Source organism: Haliaeetus leucocephalus, unplaced genomic scaffold, assembly GCF_000737465.1.
Source record: "Haliaeetus leucocephalus isolate CR32 unplaced genomic scaffold, Haliaeetus_leucocephalus-4.0 Scaffold536, whole genome shotgun sequence".
Lineage (NCBI taxonomy): Eukaryota > Metazoa > Chordata > Aves > Accipitriformes > Accipitridae > Haliaeetus > Haliaeetus leucocephalus.
In genome coordinates this window covers 3,890,970-3,915,992 of record NW_010972972.1, presented here as the reverse complement: position 1 = coordinate 3,915,992, position 25,023 = coordinate 3,890,970, and the positions used below count along the sequence as shown (strand labels likewise).

At 49.4% G+C, this 25,023-nt stretch overlaps 1 protein-coding gene across 1 annotated transcript in view; it reads right to left on the bottom strand.

Annotated features, from left to right (window-relative positions):
- GAB2 (GRB2-associated binding protein 2) overlaps positions 1-25,023 on the bottom strand; it is a 36,424-nt gene continuing 11,401 nt past the window's right edge. The window contains exons 2-9 of the mRNA XM_010576577.1: positions 12,981-13,221; positions 8,738-9,324; positions 7,585-7,679; positions 6,561-6,843; positions 5,450-5,540; positions 3,491-3,593; positions 2,505-2,630; positions 1-657 (exon numbers count right to left, since the gene is read on the bottom strand). Of these exons, the coding sequence (XP_010574879.1) occupies positions 514-657; positions 2,505-2,630; positions 3,491-3,593; positions 5,450-5,540; positions 6,561-6,843; positions 7,585-7,679; positions 8,738-9,324; positions 12,981-13,221 (1,670 nt within the window). The 3' untranslated portion in view covers positions 1-513. The remainder of the gene's footprint in view (positions 658-2,504; positions 2,631-3,490; positions 3,594-5,449; positions 5,541-6,560; positions 6,844-7,584; positions 7,680-8,737; positions 9,325-12,980; positions 13,222-25,023) is intronic.

Here is a 25,023-nt window from a genome sequence, read left to right as displayed (position 1 = left end):
TGATTTCAAAAGGCATGGTCCTTGCTCAGTTTTGGGATTGGGAGGAGGCAGAGAAGAGGGCGACCATAAGGAGTGGGGAATCAGAGCTGGGGAATGATGTCCTATGAGAGATGCTGCAAACCTGCATGGCACAGTTTGGGGGTACAGTATGGAAGAAGACGGGGAGAGATGATGCGGTGTTAGCACATACAAGGTGGCTTTAATAGCTGTAAGCAAAAGATGTGTAGGGTGAAACCTGGTATTGCTAAGTCGAAGTTCCTGGATAGTGCATCCAGCAGCTAAAGCACAAACCTAGCCACCGAACATAGTTGGTCTTTATCACTGGCAAACAGTATCCGCCAAGTCTTCCCCTGAAATTAAGTTTCTTTTTGTCCTAAAAGAAAAAAAAATAATGAAGACCCCCTCCACAGACAAGTCTTAGAAACCCAGCCCAAGTGGAACTGGCACCCTGGCGGTGCCCCAGCTGGGGAAAACCACTGGGACATTTCCCTGTTTTGCTGCCTGCCCCAGGCGCTACTGCTTCGTGCTCTTGGCGGGCTCCGAGGACTGCCGCACGTCAGTCCACTCCTGCATGGTGCTCTGCAGCGCCTGCGTCTTCTCCTTGTCCACTTGCACGTAATCGACCTTCTCATCCGAGGCGACCGAGGAGGTGGAGGGCTGCGGGGAGGAGAAACACGGCCACCACCTGGTCACTCGTCAGTTCTCTGCTCTTCCCTCTCGCTCCTTCCCGCATCAGCACCACGGGTGCTGCAAGTCCACCGGCACCTCCCCTGCTTTCTTTCAGACTCCATAGCCCACCACCCTCCCTCTAACCTCCCGAAAGGTCTTGGATGAAAGATTTCAGTCTGCTCTGCATCTTGCTTGCATCAGGCTGCGGTGCAATGGGAGGGTAGGAACAGCGCCTGGGTCTCTACCTCCACACCAACTCTGGGACATGAATGTTTGGTTGCAAATGTGTTATCTAACTGCTGATAGTGCTAATGCAGTGTTGCATCTTGCTCATTTTCTTGTAAAGAAATCAAGAACTCTTATAGATACACATAAAAACCCCAGCTCCATCCCTCTTAGCTGTGCTGACTCTACACACCTATGGCACTAGATTATTTTCATCCCCAAAACAACAGATATGTTTGCAGGTTCACCCAGGAGACCTGTTGAGGAAGAAAGAGATACTTTTTCCCATAGTTTCTGGAGTCCCGGAATCTTGTCTGCCTCTACAAGCATTTCAGAGGACCCCCAGCTGCTTGCAACTGGAGCCAGATGATGTTTTTTAGTGGTCTAAAATCACTTTTCCAGGTTGGGATATAATTTAAATTGGTAATACCTGCAGAAATGTTGCTGGGAAGAAAGAAACAATCAAGGAACAACTGTCAAATAATAAAAGGACCTAACCAGTGGGATGCTTTGCCTAGGAAATAAGGTGGTGTTTGGGAAAGTCGAGGCCAATTCGCAGGTGATTCCCACAAAGGTTTGTACAACGCCTTGTCCTTCACCATCTCCTTGCTCAGGTGCTGCTTTGCATGAACCAGTCTCTCCTTCTCCCTCCCAGTTTGCTCAGGGTGACACCCAGGAGGACCTGCCTTTGGTCCTTCCCCAGCCCACTCTGTCACCCCGGGTGTCCTCTACATCTTGGTATGTGGCCTTGCTGGGAGGTTGTGAAATCTCCATCATATCAGACTTTTAAGCCTCATCTGTCACCTCAGGAGAGATGCTTTCCTTTGGGTGTGGGGATGCCCTGATGTCCTCCCTTGCCCTATTTTCCTATGATTCACTTTAAGACGGTGTTTGTTTCCTCTGTGTATGAACCCGGAGAAAAGACACCAACATCTGGGTCTTTAGGAGCTTCCCCTTCCACATTTCCACTTGACACTTGGCAGAGGCATCCCATTCCCACCCCACCTTCTCCCCACAGCTGTTTCTCACTAGGCAACGGCTTGATCAGCTCAACATAATTCAGCTTTTAAACATCAGCTTCACTTTTTGAAAGCAGTTTATATTTTTCCTGCCCAAATGGCACCCTTTAAAAGCACCTGACTGGCAGGAGACAGGTGCCCTGCATTTTCTGAATGAGGTCCTGAAAGTATCTCAGGTGAAAAACCCAAGTCTGGTTTTGTAGGACCTGTTGTTCTGAAGGAGGAAAAAAAAATCTGATACTTCTTGGAATACCTCCCAACAGCTTTTGAATATACAATCTCCAGCTGAATTTCTGGTCCAGCACAAAATCTACAATCTCCAGCTGAATTTCTGGTCTCATTAGCACCCCTGAACCCCTACACATCCATGCTGCTGGTGACACTTCCAGCAAGGATGCAGACATGCAATAGAGACTGAGTCTGACCTAGAATAAATATAGCAGTGGATCTGCAGGAAAATCCATGCCTCTGAGGTTACTGTGCCACTTACCAACCCTGCCCACGGCTTTGGACCGTGCTGTTGCCTATGTGCGTTAAAAAAACTTTTAAAATGCATCGCTTTTAATCAGAAGTTTATAAAATCCCCCATACCTTTCTGTGTGGCCCTGGTGAGCTTGGCTGGAAGTCCAGGGCCAGATAATCCACACTCCCCGAACTCTTTTTAGGCGCTGGGCTGTTGGTGCCACTAGGAACAGGAGAAGCAGAAATGGGGTTTTGCTAATGCAGGGAAGAGACAGGAGAGATAACGAGGATTAAAATGGGAAGAAGGGAAAAAAAAGGAATTAACACAAACCTGGCAATGAAATGCCTTGGTGGCACTTTTACAAGAGGTCCCAGCCTGGATATGTGCTCACCTGCCTCTCTGGGACCAGGGTGTGCAGAACCACTGGGAGACTATATGTATTGTGCTCACAAATATTTCAAGCTCATGCTCTTTGATTTTATGTATCGCAGCCATTCTGCCGCCTTTGTGCTGATTTTATTCACATGCCTGACATCAGACATAGGCTTCAGCATTTCCCAGGAACCACACCTCAGTGAGGCCAGACCAGCTCTGGAATCTTCACTAATCACAACCACGCTACACAGAGCACAGATTTCCTCTACCCCCTTAGTTACACAGCCTCAAAAATATGCTTCAAGTCAACAGCTTTGCAAAGAGAGACAAAATCCCCTCCCTGTAAGCAGTGCCACTCCCTGCTGCTGCTCCGATAGCCCCTGCCCTCCACGCAAACAAGATGTCAGCAACTATTAGGGGAAAAAAAGCCCTGAAAAAAATCAACTTGGTAGGAAAATAGACTGTGACAGTCCATAGACGTGTTTATCCCCTCTTAATTCCTGGCAAAGTAGGTGATATATGTTCCTGCTCTCATAGACAGTTAAAACCCCAATGGGACATGTCATTTTGGGAACGAAAGGCACTGTTTCGTGCCTGTAGGGATGTACATAAGGATGTACACCACATTCATCACAGTGCTATCTGAGCACTTCCATGTCATGAGCTAGGAATGTGATTGCAGAGCTGGGGAACGTATATGTCCTGCCAGGACCATATATCTTAGCTGCGGGGCCCTTACCATCGCCACGTAGTTCTCCTCACTGTCTCCTGAGTCAGTGCTGGTGATGCTCTGGGAGGAGACAGGGCGACAGTATTGCAAAGAGCCGGCGTTGAAAGTCTGGCTGTAAGGACAAGGGTCAATGTGTTAGTGATAGTTGCAGGTGCTGCTTGTCCAATGCCAAGGAGGGATGGGAAAGGGCAGCACTTGATGCCTCCAAACATCACCATGCTCACAGCTGGGGACTGGGCATGAAGAAGACCTGTTGGCATTGACATTCTCCTAACTTGACCTTCCTATGGTTCAGAAATCACTGGGTTTAGTCGTCTTGGTTTTTTTTCTTTCTAGGACTTTTTAATAACACCTTGCTTGCTATGTACCCATAAGTCTCTTGCTATCAGCTCCGCAAATCAGGGTCCATGAACTCTTCTGTCTCACAGGAAGTATTTAACTGTGGAGGATGCAGGGCCAGCCTCAGCGGAGCTTCTCACCTCCAGCCTCACTGCAGCTCCAGGATTTGTTTCCCGCGCAGGGCCCTATCCGAATTTTTTGCTGGAAAACAAAACCTCCAAGGCATTGTCTTGCTTTCAATTGGCCAAATCTAATTATACAGAATAACATAATGCAATCAGTGTCTGGCATTAAAGCTTGCGTCTTAAAAAGCTCTTTGTTGCTGCAGTAAAGGCAGGGTCATATGATTAGCTGATAAGGGAAAAATCCATTAGCTTCTCCGGGGTCGGACATCTTGTCAATCAAACCCCGCTTGCTGCTTCCTGGTGCAGTGATTTCAGCACACAGCACTCATGCCCTGCAGTCAGTCTCCACACAATCCAATTTATTAGAGGAGTCATAGCAGCCAAGCTTTGCTTCTGCCTTTCATTGGACAACAGCAGACCATGAATTAGCAGCAGAACTGGAATTGTGCGAATCCTGTTATTTTTGGCCGGCAGACTTTACTCTGAAGTGCTTCAGTTTCATTTTGCAGACTTCCTTCAGGCTAGGCTTTGCTTTCAAGGCAACCAAAACACAGCTCACTCAGACCCTGTGAGTGTCACCCTGCATTTTGAGACTACAACGGGGTTTTTTGCGGGAGAGCTGGATGTGAAATCATGCCCTGCGTCCCTAGTGTGGCTGAGTTGGGGTGGCTCAGCTAGGTCATGAGTCATGGTGGACCACGGGTCCTGTGTCAGAGCCACAGCTCCTCAGGAGTTGTCAGATCCCAGAAATAGGAAATGTCTTCAAAGGATCTTAATTAGCTGCTCGGCCACATGCTGGGCTTTCATGTGAAATCCCGACCTAAACAAATTTATCTTCCTGCCACCAGCTGTGATGTGGGGAATATGACTCTGGCTCTTACAACACTTGACTAAGCTCGTGAGGGGTCCAAGAGAGAAGCCCCTCTGCTTCAACAGTATCTGACCCAGGTCCTCTGTCTGGCCATGATGTGACCAAGGAAATCCCTGAGCCCCAAATTGCCATGGTGTGGCAGAATATTTTAGGAGAGAATTACTCCATAAATGCCCCTCTTCCCAGATAGCTCCTGCTGGTCCCTGATGGGGGTAGTGTGTTGGTCAAGGTGGACTTTCAACCCAGTGCAGATGTTTGCATGGAATGACCCAGCTCTGCAGCTCCTGTTTCTAAAATTGACAAAGAAGACAATGAGGGCTAAAGGGATCATGCAGCTTTTGGGGAAATTCAGGTCTGCATCCAAAGTCTGGGCTTACTTCTAGCTTGATTCAAGATGACCCATGAGGAACATGCCCCTTCAACAAAAAGAGATGGTGGGCCAGAAGAAACCTCTGCAGTGAGCGGAGACAGAAGGGCAGTCGACATCCCCCTTACACTCAGCCAGAGACGTTTAATCCATGTGGTGGATTAAACCAGAGGTGACGGCGTGGCTACATGTGGACATCACTGAGAGCGAGACCAAAGATCTGCTGTTGGAGCAAAGTGAGAATTCATACCCCAACCATTACTCACGTTGGCCTGGACCAGGATTTCGTGACTGGCGATTTGAAGGGAAGCTCATCGATGACGGTGTTGTTCCTCAGGTCCAGTGGCGATGGCTTTGCTGGGGAGGGGAGAAGCCTTTATTCAGAGGCAGCGTGTTCCTACAATTCAGCATCTGTGACTGGCATGAAAGGGTCCCCAACAAATTGTTGATTGCTTCCCTTTCTGCTAATCAGCCCCCCCAGCCCTCCCTGCTGATGACAAATACCCCCAACCAAAATCCCTGCACTCATTTATTCCAGGACTGGGGGAAAACAGTGAATTTCTCCCTCTGACCCATAGCCCCAGAGTGGATGGGTGGCCCCAAAAGGGGAATGTGCTTCCCATGGAATGGAGATCTGCTAAAAATTTCCACACCCCCAGAGTATAATAAACCCATTCATTAGGGAGCTGTGATAACCCATCGGATGGGGACAAGACCAGGCTCTGTTGGCCTTGAGCTGCCTCCCGCCAGAGCGTTTCCCCACAGGGAATGGGAAAGGACATCTGCAGGATAACATGAAATTTCTTCTCATCACAGATGGTTCATTAGGTGGAAGAGAAGAGCGCTGCACTCCAGTCCCAGCCCTCGCCTAGTGTGTTGATGGGGCTAGGTGTTGAGACCCTAATGGTGGAAGCCCTCCTTCTCAGCAGCTCCTTGGTGACCTGTCAGGCAATGGTTTGGGGAGGGATTTGGAGAATGCAGTCAAAGCCCTGATGGAAGAACTGCCTAGAGCCAGCCAGTAGGAAACAGTAGGAGAAATTTGGGTCATCTGAATACAACACAGAAATTTTGGGGTGGAGAGTAAAGAGGGGAGCAGGCAAAGAGGGGGAGATCCTGCCTGTGACATGCATCTCCTGTAAAGACCAGGAAGGGCTTGAGATGGGCTCTTCAAGCACCATGAAAGCTGCATTTGCACCATAGTCGTCCTGAAAGAGGAAGGGGATGGGGAAGATCCAAAGGGTCTGACTGTGCTGGCCGTAGCAAAGCACACTTCACATAGGATTCTATTGCGTGTGCGCAAGATGACAGATGTAGTCTGAAGTCTTACAAGAACGGAAGGGTTCCTGGAAAGATTTGCCCACAAACAACTATTCTTACCTTTCCGGTCGGGTTTGAGGTTGCGGTTCACTGGCGGGGGCTGGATCTCACTCAACCGTCTGTGGCACTGCGCCATGGCTCCTCCTTTATGCACGGGGAGGGTGGCCGAGGACAACCCCACCAGGTCAAAGTGATGCGGCCCAGGGCTCATGGGGATGTAGAGATTTTGGGCATTGTCATTGGCTTTCTCGGTGTGGATCAAGGGTGAGGAACCGGGGTTCATGGGGACATAGTTGTCCTCGGAGTCGGTGCTGTGGGAGCGGGCCACCACTGCCTTGGCTTGCTGGGGGACAAGTGGGAGGACGTGCTGTGAGCATCAGACACTACTCAACCCCATCCCACTACAAACCCCTTCATCTCATCATCACCGAACACACATCTGAGGTGGGACCAGCTCTAAAATATCAGCACAGAGGGAAGGGATGGTCTGTCCCGTCCTCGGCCATCAGTTTGCACTGAGATGGCCTACCTCAGCTGTTTCCAAGACATTGCAACATCCTGAGTTCAGGGAAAGGTCTTAATTGGCCAGAGTTGAGCCTCTTCTCATGATCAGAGTGAGCTGCAGAAGCATGCTTAACCTGGAAAGTCATTTTTCCCTGGGCTCTGGCCATGACTAAAAAGCAATATGAAAGGCTGCTTTAATGTCATTTCCAGCTCAGGAAGTCTTAGAAAGTGTACAAAAGAGGCTGTTCTGGCGATACGTCAAAATTCAGCTCAGCAGCATCTCAGGCTTTCAGGAAGAAGCCAAACTCCTGGGTGCTTTTTTTGGGTCAAAGCTCCGGGCAGACACACTCTGTGGAAGCACCTAAAGCAAAACTCTGCATGTGGTGCTGGGTTAGGTGGTCGTCCCTCCATCTCTACCCTGCAGGCCACCATGGTTTTAACTGAAATCAGTAATAAAACCCTTTTGGACTTAACTCTGCAGGACTGGGCTGTGAGGTCCAACCCGGAACCCACTTCTCTCTGAATCTATAAGGTGCAACCGGTGCCTTTAGTGTGGTGGCCGACACCAAGGCCAACTCACCAGGTAGGAGTTGTACCCGTCATTCATTGACTCGACTGACTGCACAGCGCTGCCTCCCCCGTGCTGGGGGTATTCGTACGTCTCGCAAGAAGAAGCTGCAACACAACCACAAATGCACAATGTGTCCCAATGCAACTGCTAGTAAAAGGGGCCCTTGAAAACAAAATCCAGGTACTGGGAGGGCAGTATCTCTTCCTGATGATTGAGATGCTGGTGGGAAGACATGGTTTTTAGCCTGTGACAGACTCCCTGCTATGCTCACTCCCAGTTAGCATCTCTCTCATGCATCCACACAACTGCATGTGCCACGCGGACCTAACCTGGTTCTGTCAAAGTGCTGCAAAATCCCAGGGGTAAAGATGTCAGATAAGGTAGATCACGGCGACAAAACTGTGTTAAGGGAGAGTTCCATTACAGCTCGCTCAGCAGATGTAAAGCCTCCGGTAAGGGGAGGATGGGGTGAGGAGGGGGTGCTAAGCTCTTAGACTGGTCTGTCTACTGCTGAGCATGGGTCTGATCTCAGCCTTAATGTTGGTATTTAGGTAGGACGAGATGGAAGAGGCATTTCAGGGATCTGTGTGTATCGTTTACAGTATGTTTTCTCTCCAACCACCTCTTCTAAGTTACCTTGCAACTATCTCATCCTAGGCACAAGGTTTGGAAAGGACACATTCATCCACAGCCCATCCATGGCCAATGGGAAGGGCGGCTCTGCTGCACTGGGGATGTTGTGTCTTGTAGATGTGCAAAATTACATCCCTGTCTGGTGAGCAAAACCAAGGCAGCTCCAGGCTGAAGTACGTTCTGATAAACCTGGTGATGAACTGAAGTAAAAGCAAGGTAAAAAAGGCTGATATCAGCAAAATCTGGTGAAGGGCTGCATGGGCAAGCAGGTTTGGGGTTTTGGTTCAACGTACAACACAGCCAAAAGCCAGCTGAGCGGCTCTGGTGAGCAGAGCCCTGGGGATGCCTCTCTGTGCCTCTTTGCATACAAAACCCAAGGCCAGATCCTGACTGGGGAGAGCTTCTTTGCGTCCAATCCCCTGGTTGATGCCAAAACCTAAGCCAGCCCTACCGCAACCCAGTAGGCTTGACCTGTCCAAGGCTGCTAGACCCAACAAAGCCACCCCCAGCTCCCCACCCCCAAATTCACCTCGGTGCAGCCTGCTGTTCTCCACCGCTGGCAGCGTGTTTCTCCGGGGAATGGTGGCTGCCATGGGGGCCAGCCCTAAGCTTTCACCGGGTTGGGGCCGCTGGGGCGGGCTGCCCCACCGGGGCTCCGTCTGCCCGGGTTTCGGGGGCCGCGGGGGTGGTGCAGCGGGCGAGTCGCTGGCGGCCACAGCCAGAGCATTGTGGTTCTTGTCCAGTGTAAATGTCCTGGGGATCTGGTAGACAGAGAGTGGGGTGGCAGGGATGTCATAGGAGTCCGTGGAGAGCTCCCCAAACTCCTTGCATAGGGTGTTGTTGGGAGTCTTGTAGGTGTAGACCTCCTCGTTATCGGTTTCGGAGCTGGTGAGGCTCGATTTGGGGTGGGTGTAGGAACCGAAGGAGCGCGGGAGGTCATATGCACTGTCCCTGAAGTCCGAGTTGTGCCGGCTGGGTTTTGGCAGGCTGTAAAAGCCGTGGAGCTGCCCACCAACCCCGTTCACGCAGTGCCCGTTGCCCTGTGAGAGCTTCTGGACCGCTGTGTCGCTCCGCATGAAGAAGGCGGACCTTGTGGCCTGGGAGAAGCTGGCGCTTCTGCAGACGAAAGGGAGAAAGGGGCTGAGATGGGGGGGGGAGCCGGTCCTGGGGTGCACAGAGCTCTGCTCCCCCCATTTGTCACCTTCCCAACCCACATTGCCCAACCCCAGGGCAATGGGAACATCTCAGACCCCTCCAAACATGCCCACAACCCATTTTATCCTGAAACACCTTCAAAAATGCCTCTGTCATGGGTGGGAGGTACCTGCACCCAGCTCCATGATAAGGCTACGGGCAAGAACAAGCCTTTTATCCAGATATAAATTGCTCCAAAAGGGCAATTTTCACACCAGCTGACAGTGACCCAAGACATGGCTGCAAAAAGCCACCCCATCAGCATCGCCATCATGCATTGGCCGCCCATCCGCAGTGCAGGAGGGAGGCTTACTCTCACCTCTGTCTCGCAAACATTTTTGAGAGGGACTTGAAAAATTCATGATGGGGATTATTTCAAAGCCTCCAGCCATGCCACCACCCTGTCCTCTTGTGGGACAAGCCCTGGGGAGGTGAGGGCAGTCCCCAGCTGGGGTTTGGAATTTGCAGCCCTGATCCGCAGGGGAGGAAGAATGAACCTCAGGGCTGAATTCAGATTTATGAAAGGCCTCGAGTCCTGCAGGGTAAGCAGGGCATCATGGTCACAAGGTCCGTGCCTTGCTAATAATTCCTTGATTTATATTGTGGACATGCCCAGGGACACTAGCCAGGACGGAGGATGAGCACTGGGGAGACCTCGATCCTCTAACAACTGCTTGTTATCCACCGCTCCTCTGCTGATTCCCTCCAAGGTGTTTCATCTTCTGTTTGAACCCTCCTACTGCTTCCTCTATCAACACTCCAGTGTTGCAGAAGACGATGAGCCCCATGGGATTGGCTTTCTGCATCCACAACCCCAGTAGATGACATTTTCTCAAGTCAGGGGATGCTTGAATTGGCCACTTGGGACTTTTCTTTCCCCCATCCTCAACCCCTGCCACCACAAAGCAGCTCCCCATCCTGCAAGACTTGGGGAAATGTGAGCATTGCATTGGAAGTGCTGGGACACAAGGGCAAGATGCGGCAGAGCTGAGCACGGGTGATAACGATACCTTCCCTCAGCTGGCTGAAGCAGCGTGGAAGAAGAAGATACAGCAAAGCTCCAAAAAAGGGTTACCCTGCCATGAAGAGCTAATGCATATACACCAGGAGACGGTGAGAGATAGCCTTGGGCTGTGTCTTTTTGCTGGCAGAGGTATAACCATGAGTGGGTCAGGCTTTTAGGGACCACATGCTCACAGCCAGAAAGGGCTCAGCCAGCCCCATGTAAACATCTCCCCGTGGAAAAGAGTTCTGCCCTGTATCAATCACCATGCTGGGAAAAAGGGAAATGGTTATGGGGGGGTTTCCAGTTGCAGCAAATCACTGGGGAAGTGCCAGCCCTATGGGAAAAGCTGGGAGATGCTGGTTTACAGGACTCCAGCGGGATTGATACTCTGCAGGGACAACAGGGACTCTGTTTCATGGAGCCAGCACGAGATGGCGCTCAGAAATAGGGCTTATTTGCGGAAAAAACAAGTGATGCTGTGATATGACAAATCTCTGCCGCCTTTGGAACTCAGTCTGCCTTTGGAACTCAGTCTGCCCGGGAGACGTTTTTGCTCTGGCAGGGTCTTTTCAGCAGAGGACTTGAAACATCTCATGGGTTAATTACTCAGCATTGCCTGCCAATTAGCTACTATTACCCTCATTTTATGGATGAGTAAAGTAAGAGCTCCGGAGCTGGAAGGGGAGGGATTCCCAGGAGTCCTGCAGCCTGGCCCCGTGCATTGGGCATTGATTAGGGCAATTATTTCTAGCCCAGTTGCAGAAGCTGCCGCTGGCCAGTTTTTCACTGCCCACCAAAGCATTGGTGCTTGCTCCCTCCTCCTCCGGGTCCCAGCCACGCTCAGGCTCTCGGAGGGTGGCTTTTAGGTATCCTCATAGCTGGAGCGTCAGAGGGCCTTTATTTTAAACACTGTTCCATTAAGTCCATCTGAAGTTAATTTTTCTGAGCCTTTTTCAGTTGTTGTTTTTCGGGTAGGGAAAGGCAGCTGCAGCAGCAAAGCCCAGTGGAGGCTGCAGCCTGGGCTCTGCTCTCACCCCACGCCAGCTGGGCTCCGACCGCCGCTCCCTCCCTCCCTTCTCACCGTTCCCGCGAGCCAAAACCCTTCATGTCAAAAAAACTCCTTGCTATTTAAGGCAACCGGCTGGGTCCGGAGGCAGAGAGCTGTCGCTTGCTCAGAAATACCACACTGTGCACCACGGGCTGCCGCGAAGCCCAGCGAGCTCTGGAAGGGATGATCGGCAGAGCGGTGCAAACCCTGCCCATCCTTCTGGTTGTGGTTTTTCTGGTTAAAGGCAGGAATTAGGGCCTTGTCTGCAGGATCACAAAGTGGTTGAGGTTGGAAGGGACCTCTAGAAGTCATCTGGTCTAAGCCTTCTGCTCAAGCAGGGCCACCTAGAGCTGGTTGCCCAGGATTGTGTCCAGATGGCTTTTGAATATCTCCAGGGATGGAGATTCCACAACCTCCCTGGGCAACCTGTGCCAGTGGTCGGTCACCCTCACAGTGAAAAAGTGTTTCCTGATGTTCAGAGGGACCCTCCTGTCTTTCAGTTTGTGCCCATTGCCTCTGGTCCTGGCACTGGGCACCGCTGACAAGAGCCTGGCTCCATCCTCTTTGCATCCTCCCTGCAGGTATTCATATACATTGATGACATCCTCCCTGAGTCTTCTCTTCTCTAGGCTGAACAGATCCAGCTCTCTCAGCCTTTCCTCTCAGGAGAGGTGCTCCAGTCTCTTCAGCATCTTCATGGCCCTTTGCTGAACTCTCTCCAGTCTGTCCATGTCTCTTGTACAGGGGAGCTCAGAACTGGACCCAGCACTCCAGATGTGGCCTCACCAGTGCTGAGTAGAGGGGAAGGATCACCTGCCTTGCCCTTCTGGCAATATTTGGCTTAATGCAGCCCAGGATACCATTTGCTTCCATGGCTGCAAGGACCCATTGCTGGCTCATGTTCAGCTTGGTGTCCACCAGGACCCCCAGGTCCTTTTCTGCCAAGATGCTTTCCATCTGGACGGCCACCAGCATATATTGGTGCTTGGGGTTGTTCCTGCCCAGGTGCAGGACTTCACACTTGTCCCAGTTGAACTTCATGAGGTTCCTGCTGGCCCATTTCTCAAGCTTGTTGAGGTCCCTCTGGTGTATCAGCATAACCCTCTTGGTATATCAGCCACTCCTCCTGGCTTGGTGTCATCAGCAAACTGGCTGAGGGTACACTCTGCCCCATCATCCAGATCATTAATGAAGCTGTTAAACAGGACTGGACCCAGTATTGACCCCTGGGGTACACTGCCCATGACTGGCCTCCAACTAGACTTTGGGCCACTGATCACCACCCTCTGGGTCTGGCCATTGAGCCAGTTTTTAATACAACCCAGAAAGCCAGGAAAGCTGGGAGCTCGCTCAGGAGGTCACCACTCCGACCTCCTCCTCCCAACCGTGATGAGATGAGACCATCACTCAGGGCTTTCTCCAGCTGGGTTTTGCAGACCTCCAAGGATGGAGGTGGGTTGAGCCACTCACCCCCAGCCCTCCCTCAGCTGCCCCTGAGGTTTGCTCCCAGGTGGGCTACAATACCTTGCGTTTTCTGACTTTCTGCTCATACACTGGTGGAGGAAAAGGTAGTCCTGGGGGGCACTGGCGGAGAGGGTGCTCTGGAGGTGGCCGGCGGGCGAGTCGAAGGTGAACAGGGTGGGCTGGCTGGAGTGGGACGGCGCTGAGGACTTGCGCTCTCGCAGCAGGTGGTGGTTGGCACTGCTGAGTTCTGCCGGGGAGGACCGCGGTGCATGGTTCATGGAGGCGATGCTCCTCAGGGTATCTGTGAAGGGAAAAAAACGTACCAGTAAGCGGCCAGATGCAGTGACCCCACAGCCTGCGTTGCCAGAATTTTCCTTTCTTACATGCTGCGGCATTTATGGAGGTCAGGGGGTTTTGCTTATGGCTCTGAGTGATGCACTCAGCAGCAGATTCCTCTACCTGAGGCACATGCAACTACAGGTACCATGTAGGGAAATAAATATTTTATCATATTTTAAAGTTTTATCATATTTTTCACATGCTTAGTAGCTTGCAGGGATGTCTGGGGGATGTCAGCCCAATTCACAGGGAGCTCAGTGGGTTGTTGTAACCTGGTTAAAAAGGAAAAGGAAAAGAAGAGCTTTCACACCGCAGTTTCTGCTTATTCTGTCTTTTCTTAAAGACCTTTTGTAGGTGGCTTTAGCAATGTGATTAAAGTCATCCCCATCCGCCTGTGTAAGGGCATCACTGCTATCCTTTTACAGTTGGGTAAACTGAGGCCAGGGAATGTGGATGGACGTAATGGCAGCAGAGATGAAAAATATTCCCACGTTCCCCAGTTCTCTATTCAATTTGTGACATCGAAAGAGTTCCAGCTGTTTTCTGCTAGTAAAATGGGATGCAGACCCAAGGCGTGACTCCTAGTGCCTGCTCCCCTTGCTCAAGGAGAAATACACTTTAAAATATTAAATTCATTTCAACAGAGAATATCCCAGAGGTCAGGAATAATCATCTGACTACTCCAGCCCTCTAATAAATGTGCTCCAAGAATTTGAACCTGGGATGAATTTTTACAGCCAAGCTGTAAACCCCCATTACAAGAAAAAAAAACCTACACCAAACCCCAGAAAACTCATAAGCTGCAGAATATTTGGGGAAAGCTGATCCATCTCTGGCTGCAGAAGACCATGCAGAAGACAATGCATGGTGTCCCTGCCATGCATGCCCTCCTGGCATGTGAAAACCACTCATTGCGGTTCACTGAAGTCACCCTTTATAATAGTTGTGATTTACATTTATTTGGTGCTGATGCAAAATGCAGAAAAGACCCAAACCCTAACAAAAAGGCCATCTTTCCTTGGGTAAATCCATGCATTTTCTGGCTGCCATTGATTTAGGGATTGCTCCCAGGTTTCCCCCAACATGATGTCCACCTGCTCTTCAAATTTGACTTCAGACACCTACAAGGGAACCTGCTCCGACATGGGCATGAGGGGGATTTTACAGATTTCCAACCTCTTTTTTTCATTCCTTCCTTCAAATCCCAGAACCTACCAGAAATTTTGGGCCTGACTCTCTTACACTGCAGATAAATGAGTTCTCTGTAAAATGGCTGTCATGGCTCGGACAAGGAGGTGCTGCGCACAGGGTGATTTTTCACTGACTTCTGAATCGTGTCAAGATACAAAATCGATCTGTCTGCCACTCGTTCATTGCTGCTACATTTTTTTTCCTGGCGTTACTGCAAACTTCACCCGATGCAGAAAAAGTACATTAATAAAAGCCAAAAAGCGTGGCTCGACTCTTGTTGTTTGGTTTGTGCTAAACACAGAAAGAATCAATATTTAACATTGACATTAATGCTGGGGGATGAGAGCTTAGAACTCCAATTCCTATCTTCTTTGCATGGGCATTAAAGATCCCTCGGTGCTTTTCATGGGAGTAAATGGCTGTCTCGGTGTCCTTGGACAAAACAGTGCCTTGACCCTCATTCTTATTAAATATTTATGCCATAGCAGTGCAGACTGATCCCCATTGGAAAAAGAGTCTTAAGAGCTCTGTGAGTCCCAAACGTCAGTCCCAAATCAAGTGCTCTGAGATCAGCCAGTGTGGTAGAGTCCATACCCACGTTGCTACCAAAAACAGGGTGGCTGCACCCAAAGTGCCTCTCAGGAACAGCCCCTGGTCTTGCTGCCTCCTGAATCATAACCAGGAATTGCCCATGACATTGGGCTTTGGCCAAGACTCTTCCAAGGATGGTATGAGGATGGCAGGTTAGTTTTATGTCCCCATCCCAGCATGAAGGTCACCTCTGGGGACAACTGTGAACTGCGCTGGGTTGGGGTCCATCTGCCCTGAGCAGTCCTCCAACACTATCGCTGTGGGCTCTGCACTTGCCGTTGCATGGAAAAGCCGTGGCAGGCCAAAATACACTCAGGAGTCAGAAATTACAGTGACTTATTTGTGCCAACAGAGCCTAAGGGGAGAGATGGGGCTGCACAGAGGAGATGGTCCCCAGCACCACCCCAGGGCACAGAAAATTCAAATCACAACACTTTGAGGAGCCCAGTGAACCCCGCACTGCCAGGAGACCCTAATCTTTTCCAAAAAATCAGTCTGATTTGGGAAAACCAGAGAGCGCAGTGCAAAAGACGTGCTCATTGAAAGCAGGATGAATTACTCCACAGTCACTCCAACCACATAAAAGAAAACAGGGGACAAAGGGGAGAAGGTGGCAATGCCCGGTAAAAGCACGTTGCTTCCCTGGGGGAAGCCGCTCTATCGGCGTCCGCATTGATTTTCAAAATTAATTCCCAGCTCGCTTCCCACAGCGACCCGGCCACCGAAAGCATTAGCGAGAGCCAATTCAGGAGTCACGTACTCCATTAGGTCTGTGAGATGAACTCCGTAATAGCAGGTGAGAGATGGATTGCTTCACGGGGCTGGGAGGGTATTGCAAGTACTGGGAAGATAAATCCTGTGGCTGCAGAAGGGGACTGCCAAGATTTCTCTGTATTTTTTATGTTGTGGGGTTTTTTTGCACTAGAAGAAAGGGCAGCTCATGTGCCTAGGTCACATGCTGATGATGGGTCCTGCTGGGGGGCAGAAAGAGGGGTAAGAAAGGAAATCGAGGCAGAAAAATAGTATTTGATCACTCGTACATGCTAAAGGGAAAAGTCAAGACATTTGTGCTTTCACATTGGCCTGAAACAGAGACAGGGTAAGGCATACAAGGTGAATTACGAGCCAGAGGTCCCAAGGCCATTTCAACTCACCATGCTACAGTGCCCAACTCCCAAGCAATGAGGACCAACGCTCCTTTCCCATGTCCATGCAGGGCACTTAGTGAATAACCTCCGGGGCGTCCCATCCAGACGCCTCCAGGTGTCAGTCCCGCCCGCATCGTGACCGAAGATGCTCAACTCAATCCGACCGTGAGCCAAAAAGAATGATACTTCTCCATCCCTCACAGCCATCCACCTCGGGGTCGTGGATAACCCCATGGCCCTCCTTCATTCGACAGCGTAGACGTAGCCTCCAAATCCCTTGGCTTTATGTTGAGAACTTGAGTTTATGTTGAGGGAATGTGTCAAATACAGCCAAGGAGGGATAAGATCCTGTTCCAGTTCCTATTGCCATTCCCAGGAGGGAAGAGTTAAGGTTATGTTGTGGGGCCATGTGGGAAGTTTCAACTTAACCCCACGTTTCCTGGCTGGTTCTCCTCTGAGTTCGGGGAACTGGACTCTCACGGTCTGGAAAAGGCGGCGTTGGACACCCACAACTTAAAATTTGATGTCAGCAGCACGATTTGCATGCATACATCTCACTGGGCTCATGCTACAGCTGTTGCGCTGGTCCCTGTGAGAAAGCGAGCCAGAGGCTTGGTGGGGACGAGCCAGCACAACCCTGCAAAACCCCACAGTGCCAGGTGGACTTTGGTCGGCCAAAGGCTCAGCACTCACTAGTCCAGGTTAAGATGTGCCTTTTTGGCCATGTGTTGCAGCAAAGGGGGAAAAAAACCTCCTTGCAACTCCATCCCCGAAGAAAAATACGCAGCTGCGAGCACGGCCGGCAACGGGACCAACTAGGCTGGGAGCCAGGAATTTTTCATGAATGTTTTCAATCCCCCAAAGCAATATTTCCCTCCTTGCTGACAGCTCTGAATTCCCTTGCTCAGAGCGCTCGACTATTGCTGTGTGCACATAGCTTCACACAATGTTCCTGGGCTTATCTGAGTGAAATAATTACGTAGCCTCTTTTGGAAATTGTTGCTCAGAACAGCCTTTTTCACTGGAGCTGCGATGTCAGCTTTCCCCTGCTGGTGGCAGAGGCTGGGACTACAACTCCCTGTATCCCATGGACTTGAAATGACGCCCCTGGGAAGGCATTGATTTTTGCATGTACCTAAACTCCTGCACTCCCGTTGAAGTTCACAGCAAAGGTTCCAGGTTTGATTGGCACCCCTGAGCGGCACAAAATTCCCCATGATGCCCACACCGCGCTGGCAAAGGTGAGCTGGTCCAAGGGGCCTCGCAGATAAGGGCTCCTCAGATCTGCCCTGGCAAATGAGGTCATGAAACACCTTAGACGATGCTGCTGACCTTCTGCCAGTTAAAAATTATGGCCGAGGAGATTTTTTTCAGGAGGGAATGGTAGAAATCTACTAGAAATAATCCCTAGGAGGGCGTGGGGCGGAGTGTGCACATGCACTATCATCTTCCCCACTCTTTGGAGCAGCTCTGTCATTTATCAGCGAAAAAAGGGGGAACCTTCTCCCGTGTGACTCTACCTGCACCTCTGCTTTCACTGCCAGCTCACTCCTCGAGCACAAATACAAAAAAATAATTAAAAAAAGACAAACAACCCTACCAAAACAAGCCTTCCGCGTGCTTCTCCTGGCAGGGAGAGAACAAACAACATGTCCAATGGATGAGTCACCATGCCACTGTGCTGCCAGGAGGCCCTGGGATGCCATGAGGATGAGCATGGCACCCGAGGAAGGTTTATTTACTGAGCTTTCCCTATCGCCTCCGAGTTGGATGGCATTCGGAAAAGCTGTTGTCAGTCTGAGGACGCCTTGGCGGGTCGCCTGCTAAAGGTTTCCTCCAGCAGGTTAGTGGGAAAGGGCATCTGATTTGGATAACTTCCCCTCTCTGGTTTCCATCAGGGTGGGGAGCTGCGTGCAAGGACACAGGTACCCTAATATTCGGGTGTTGCCTGAATTTTGGGTGCCAAGCAGGGGGAGTGGAGCTCCCCAAAAGTGAGGATGGGGCACAGCTGCATCCTCCACTGCAGAGGAGCTGAAGGGTAGGGACAAAAGCAACATCAGGCTTTTGAGATTTTCCTTTCCAGTTTCTGCTGCTTATTTCCATCTGCTTTGAGAAACCGGTCAAGACAGAGTGGCCAAGGGAAAGGAGGAACATCACTGCTTTACAGACAGGGATTTGCTTCACAGAGGGCTAAAGGCATGGTTTCTCTTACTCAGTTTCAGCCATCTAAATGATACTTAGCCTAAGCTGGTCCCCTTAGGTTTCCTCTACTGACAACAGTGAAATCCCCCAATTATTTAAGCATCCGACCCAGGATGGGGAGAACTACCCAAGAAAGAGTTGATGGGAGAGACAGCGCGACAAAGATGAGTGGCAATAAATAACTTTGTCTCTGCCCATTAGTGTAAGCATTCTGCTTGCATTTGTATGAAACAACTAAAAAATAATGGTAATGTAGGAGCATTTGCCTTGGAAAAGCATGGGAACCAGAGGGAAAAATCACAGCGCTGGAGAGTGAGTGAGCGAGAAAAGAGGGAAAGGAGCCAAGTCAGATCATCCTGACCTCAAAGCATTATATATCTCAGTTATTTTAACAGCAATCAATTCGTTGAAGGACGAAGGGGCAGAAGGGAGAGAGACCACAATAGAAACAATGCAATGCTTCTCCCTGGAGAACACAGGTTTGCTTCTGTGAGATGAGGCTGTGCCCAAAATCCCATTCCTGCCCTGGGAAACACCTGTTGGCGGCAGCGACCCAGCTCTGTACCATATCAGCATGCCCTGCACATGGCGGCTACCCTTTAAAGAGCAAATCTGCCGCTCGATTGTGGAGCTCAACCTTTCGTGTCAATATTTGGAGGTCTAACATTTGGCCAGATGGGGATGCCTGGCGTGCATCTATTTATTTTTGTTATAAGGGCTTCAGTGCTGGAGATAAAAGCAGATGAACGTGGATGTTCGCAGCCCTGGCTTACGCACAACCTTGAGCATCCCACCTGGGACACCCTTATCTGAGAGCCCTGGAGTGGGACAATGACCTACAGCTGGGGATGAAGGACAATCCCAGGGCAGCAGCACGGGCTGGGACAGGCTTCATTGGCTCCACAGAAGTAACTCGTCTCCGACCCTCTGCTTCATGAATCATCATCTCTGACATTGCAAAACCAATTTGATGATGAATTAAATGGGAAAAAGAAAAAGAAAAAAAAAAAAGGCTGGAACAGAGGGAAAGGGCAAAGATGGTAGGCTCTAACTGTATAAAACACAAAGTGGTCTCAAGGGGGGATATTTTTGCCTTTTTCAGGGTAGGGGTAAGGTGGCAAAACCAATGCAATGGGGATGTGCAGAATTAGCTGCTTTCTGGGGGTGGCATATGTGATTCCCGCAGAGGCCAGGGGCATCCTTACTAAATCTGGCTGGAGGTATGAGCAGTCTGTGGAGCCCAGTGCTGCAGGATAGGGCTGAAGCTGTTGAAAGCTAAGAGGTATTGAAAGAGATGACACATTTATATGAGAAAAGGTTTTTTTCTCCTGCCAGAGGAAGCCTCATGACAGCCCAGCATCAAACCAGCTTTCTCACTGTGTGAAATGAAGCTCCACCATCCTGTTTTGGAGATTGCATTGGTTATTATGACTGGTTATTATTATTTATGATGATGATTAGTGATTTTGGCATTTCCTAACCGGGCTTTCCGTTGGACATCATGCCAACAAAGTCTTCATGCAATGCCATGGTCCAACATGCCACCAATGAAGAGGGTGAAAGCCCAGAAGCTGGTGCACCATTGACTTTGCATCCCCTAGCCCAGGAAAAAATTGCTTTTAGGTCCTGAACAAATTTATTCTTGTCTTCCTCATTGTTCACTGCAAGTAGTATGTGGGTGCCTTTCCTTGCTTAAGCAAACATGGGTTCATGCCTCACTTAGCAGGGATGGAGAAGGAGAAAGGATGATTCCAAGCATAATCCCAACCCGGATTTCTTAACGGCTCACTTTAAATTTTATAGACCTTTTTATGGCAACGGGAGCGTAGGCCTTTAATGCTCCAGGAGAGCAAAGGAAAACTTTCGCTAGGAGGAAACGTGAACTCATTTTACTTATGCATGATTTAGTACCATTTCTATTCAAGGGAGTGCACGAAAGGCCCAAATATTTGCACTTTGTATTATAGAAGAACTGCCATTCCCGGCTCTTTACAGAAGTAATTTATTTCGATCTCTCCTTACCTTGGGGGAGAAACATTGTAAGTCCTGGTTTGCTGGGGAGTCAATAAAACAGCAGCACTGTTAAGGGTCTGCTTCGCCATGGCTCAGTAAGGCAGCAATGGGGAAAGGAAGAGCTTCCCCAAATTTCTCCTCTCAGAGCCCCCTTCTTCATGGGTGCACTTGCACCCATGCTCAGGACCAGACCGCAGGAGTCTGGCCCCGTTTTTCTCTTCTCTATCTGGGATTAATGTTATTTTTTTGCTTGCTGGGTGTATTTTAGCCAATGGGTTAAAAGGAAAGGGAGGTGCGTGCTGCACAGGGGGCAGGGGGGAAGATGGGGACAGGGGGTTGTGGTAGAGCCCCAGATTTTTCAGGTGAGCCTGGCATGCTCAGACGGGGCAATATCAGCTGCATCAACTGCAAAAGCTGAAAGAGGAGACAAAAGAAGTCATTAACCCTCACGGCTGCAATACTGCGTCCCTGAACCAGTGAGCAAAGCGGCCTGGCGGTCAGTGCAAGCAAGGGTCAGTTCATCCCCAGAAAACATACCCTTAGGGATGGAGACTCAAAAAAAAAAAAATAGTTTGGTTTGTTTTTTTTCTTGCTGGAAGTTCAGCTCTCACTTTTCCATCTCTGCAGCCTTTACTCTCAAAACAATCCTCTCTGCAAAAAGTTTTCCATGCAATTTTTTTTCATTTAGGTGTATGGGCATACCCTGTCCACATAACAGAATCTTCTAAAGAAGTCCTGAAGGGAAAACCATTCCTAAGCTGTTGAAGGGAAAATGCAAGAAGAAAAGTCTCTGCAAATGATGGGAGGATTGCACCTTGCACAGCCACTCTCTAGCTTGGCTCTGCCACACCAGCACTCCAGCAAAAACACAAACAGCTCAAAAAGCTGCCCTGGATCTCTCTACCCGTCATTAAAAACCTGAGTCCTGCCCATTAGGCAGTCTATTAACAGTGCTCAGTGGAAGCAGAGAAAGAAAAGGTCCCTTCCAGGAAGCATTTCTCATTGCCATGAGGTTAAAAATGTCTGTGACCCCCAAAGCTTTATGCATTCAGAAATTATGAGTTCACTTGCAGTAAAAGTCTTCAGTATCAGCTAAAACCTGGAGTTTTTTTCTCCTCCTCTTCTTTTAAGATGCAATGATGGCAAAAGGACTTGGAATTTATTCCCTACACATCACCATAATCAAATAATATGCTAATGCTATTAGCATGGGACCTTGCAACGCAAATGACTTAGAATCATATTCTCTTTCAAAATACTAGAGTTTCATTTAAATTGGTCTCCACAGCAACAGGAAATGAACTGGAATAATGTCAGATGAAAATCTTCATGGCTGGGCATGGCAAACGAGGAATTTCACAGCAGGGATTGAGGGGAGAACCATGAAGACAGCTTGAGCCCACCAGGGTTGGTGGGCTTGTGCCAGTCATCTTCCACCCAACCAGTTATCAGCTGCGGTAACAAACGCAAGGACAAAATGAACCTGCATGTCCAGGAGGACCTCAAAGCATCCTGATGGAAAAAGGGTGAGTAGACATGAGGTTCATGTAGACCTGAAGCCAGAGGAGGCTTTCTTGGCCCTCCTCCCCGCAGATACTTTCTAAGTGTCCCCAGGGGAGATGCCTATGGCAACTGGTTTAATTCATGCTACATCAGTTCTCATCCATTAAACTCAAACCTGGCTTTTTGCAAATGGTCTGAGGGAACATAGAACCTGATCACGGGCCAGACTCCCTTATCTTAGGGTTGTACAAGCACAGACCAGGAACAAGGTGTTTGCTGCTGGCTTCCCTCCATTAAAACAGGAGATGCTGCTCCTTCCTTCATCTCATCTGCTCTGCTTACAAGCTCGCCACGATGGCCACTGTCTCCCGTGAGGATCTAGGGTGGGAAGGACCTGCAGCATCCTCTGGCCAGTGCCTACCAGCTGATCGCATGGTTTCATCCCATTGAAAACACTCCCCAAACCCATTTGAAAATGAACTGAGCTTTGCAATGCCATGGCTGGAAAGCTACTGGTTAGAAACCAGCTCTAATTTCCCATGAAAATGTTTTCCCAGCTGCTCCGCTCATCTTCCCTGCACTTGTTTCACTCTGTGGTCACCGTTACGTCAGTGGGCATGGTGCGATCCTCATCCTGGTTGGGGCTTCTCAGCGTTCCCCTAATAAAACAAGTATTAGCAATGCAGCCCACAAAAATGTCTTTGAAAGCAATGTCAGAAAGTGGGAGGTGTCTCACTTGAGAATGGCTAAGAGTTCAAGCAATGAAAAGAAAACAACCCCGACCAGTCTCTCCGTTCTGTTTGTAATTATCTGGGCTCCGGTGAGTGTTAAAACATCTGTACTGGTTTGGCAGGGACTGGGGTCCGTGGCTTGTGCCAAAGGCAAGAACTGGCGTGGGTTGAAAGCAGCACAGCAATACATTACTGTGGTATTCATGCTCCAAAACGCAGGGCTGGCAGGCTCTCCTGCAAGCGCTTTTGGGTTAGGGTCAGCCCCAGCCCTGTCCCTGTCCCCACGTCCCCCATCCACCATGGCTCGTACCCCTCCAGGATCATCCCAAGGAAGAGATGAAGGTGGTTAAAAGAGATGCAGGCTGGGCTAGAGTTCTGGATCCTGCTGGGTTTGACATCCCACTGGACTTTGGTCACGATCAGTTCAGCTCCATGTTACGCTCTTGCATTTCTTATATCTGTGCACGACTGTTTCCACCTGGACACCCTCCATCTCCCCATCACGTCTGGTTGCAGACAAGCAAATCTCTCCCCACTGGATATTTCTGCACTGAGCAGCGGGGCAAGCTCCCAGCATGGATGTTGCTGTTTGAACCTTGTGCACTAAAGCATGGGCTGGTTTTGTGGTTATTTTTAACACACAGCAGCAGCAGAGCTGGGTTTAGTGGGGCAACAGAGCGTAATGCAGAGCTTGGTCCTCAGGAGACTCGGGCAAGGCAGATTTATCACAATCTCCTTGAGCGTAGTATTTTTGGATTTTGGCATTCCTCATTCCCTGACTCAGGAACAAAACATCCTCCGGCATCCAAAGACTGGAGCAAACCCTCTCTCCCCTGATGCTCTCTCATGGGTTGTGAACCATCCCATGGGCTTATTCAACAGCTCCTCACCCTCTTCTTCCTCACTCAGATGCGGCTCGCAAAGTGTGGTGAGCCCATCCTTAAAACCCTGAAGAGCCAGATTACATTATCTGCGGCTCTGCAGCTGTGCCCATCCTTGCACACACCACAGATGGTACCAGCACCCACACCAAAATCCACATCTTCTTGCCCGGTGCATTGCCCATGCTTCACGCTTGGCTGAGGGCCAATTGAAAATGTTCTGACATCCTCCAGCTGGAAAATGCCATTTAATCAAAATAGGAGCTTGCCAAAGGATTGCTTGCAGCCAGAAATTACAAGAAACCTTTAGAGGATAAAAGTGAATTTTAAGTAAAAGAGGAGAAGGTCAAAGTGTTTCAATTCTTTCTCATCAGAGTGGATCGTTTTTTGGGGGTGGAATGCCCTTCTTCAACCAAAGATCTTCATCATGTGCTTTTTAGATGTGAAAGCGCAATTCTGAGAGAAACTCTTGATTTTTTTTTTTTTATAAATTCATTCAAATTCAGAGTGAAAAGGTGTGAATCAAAATCAATGCTGAAAGCGGATGAAAATGGATTCCAGTGAGAGTGAAAATGAACATGCTGAATTTTTACCACCTCTGAAGTGGAGTTTGTGATGGGCTTGTCACCTGCTCTGCTCGCTGCAAGGGCAGCATTCCCCCAGCATCAGCTTGCTCAGACTCCATATGTGCCACCTCTGGGAACTCTTCCTTCCTCACAGGAATGGGATTTTTTTTCTTCTAATTACCTAGATGACCCATGTCCAGACTTGGTGTATTTGGCTGCTGAAACAGATCTGGATGAAAGCCAACACTTGGTGCCCCTCTCATCACTATCACAGAGTCCTTCACCCATAGGATGAAAAGTGGTTGTAACAAATATGCATTGGATCCGTTTCTCTCCGCAGATGCTGCGAGGAATAAGCCATGATATAATGGATTTTGGCTACGACCACAGGAATGCAGGAATTACCAGGACCAGACCGGACCATAAACCAGCCTGCTCCAGCTTTCCATCTCCAAATGCTTTGTAGACATGAGAACTTCACAGGGATCACTCATGCAGCAATGCACCCACAAGGAAAACTGATTTGTGCCTCACTTCATCATTTATAAACATTATTAAAGCAAATATTTTAACTTATCTAATACAACTAAGGGCATTCTTGCACTCAGGGCAATATTAACTCTTTAAGCCACTTTATCTGTAAAACAAACCACTCTGTGTCATATAGGTCTGTGAATACAGGGTTGGTCTTCCCTTCAAACTGCACCAGGAGACACCAGACAGTAGCATGTGTTCTCATTAACGAGATATGTCAGTGGATTTTTTTTTTACTGCAAGAAGCACTGTTTGTCCAGGGCTAGGAAATCATGGACTTATCTGCATAAAAACATTAGTGGCAGGCAGAGGATAGGGTGGTCCTTCCAGCAACATGCCAAAGAAATTAAAAGCATTTGCATTTCTTCTTAAAGGTAGCAGAAATAGTGGAAGTGAGTTTCTGG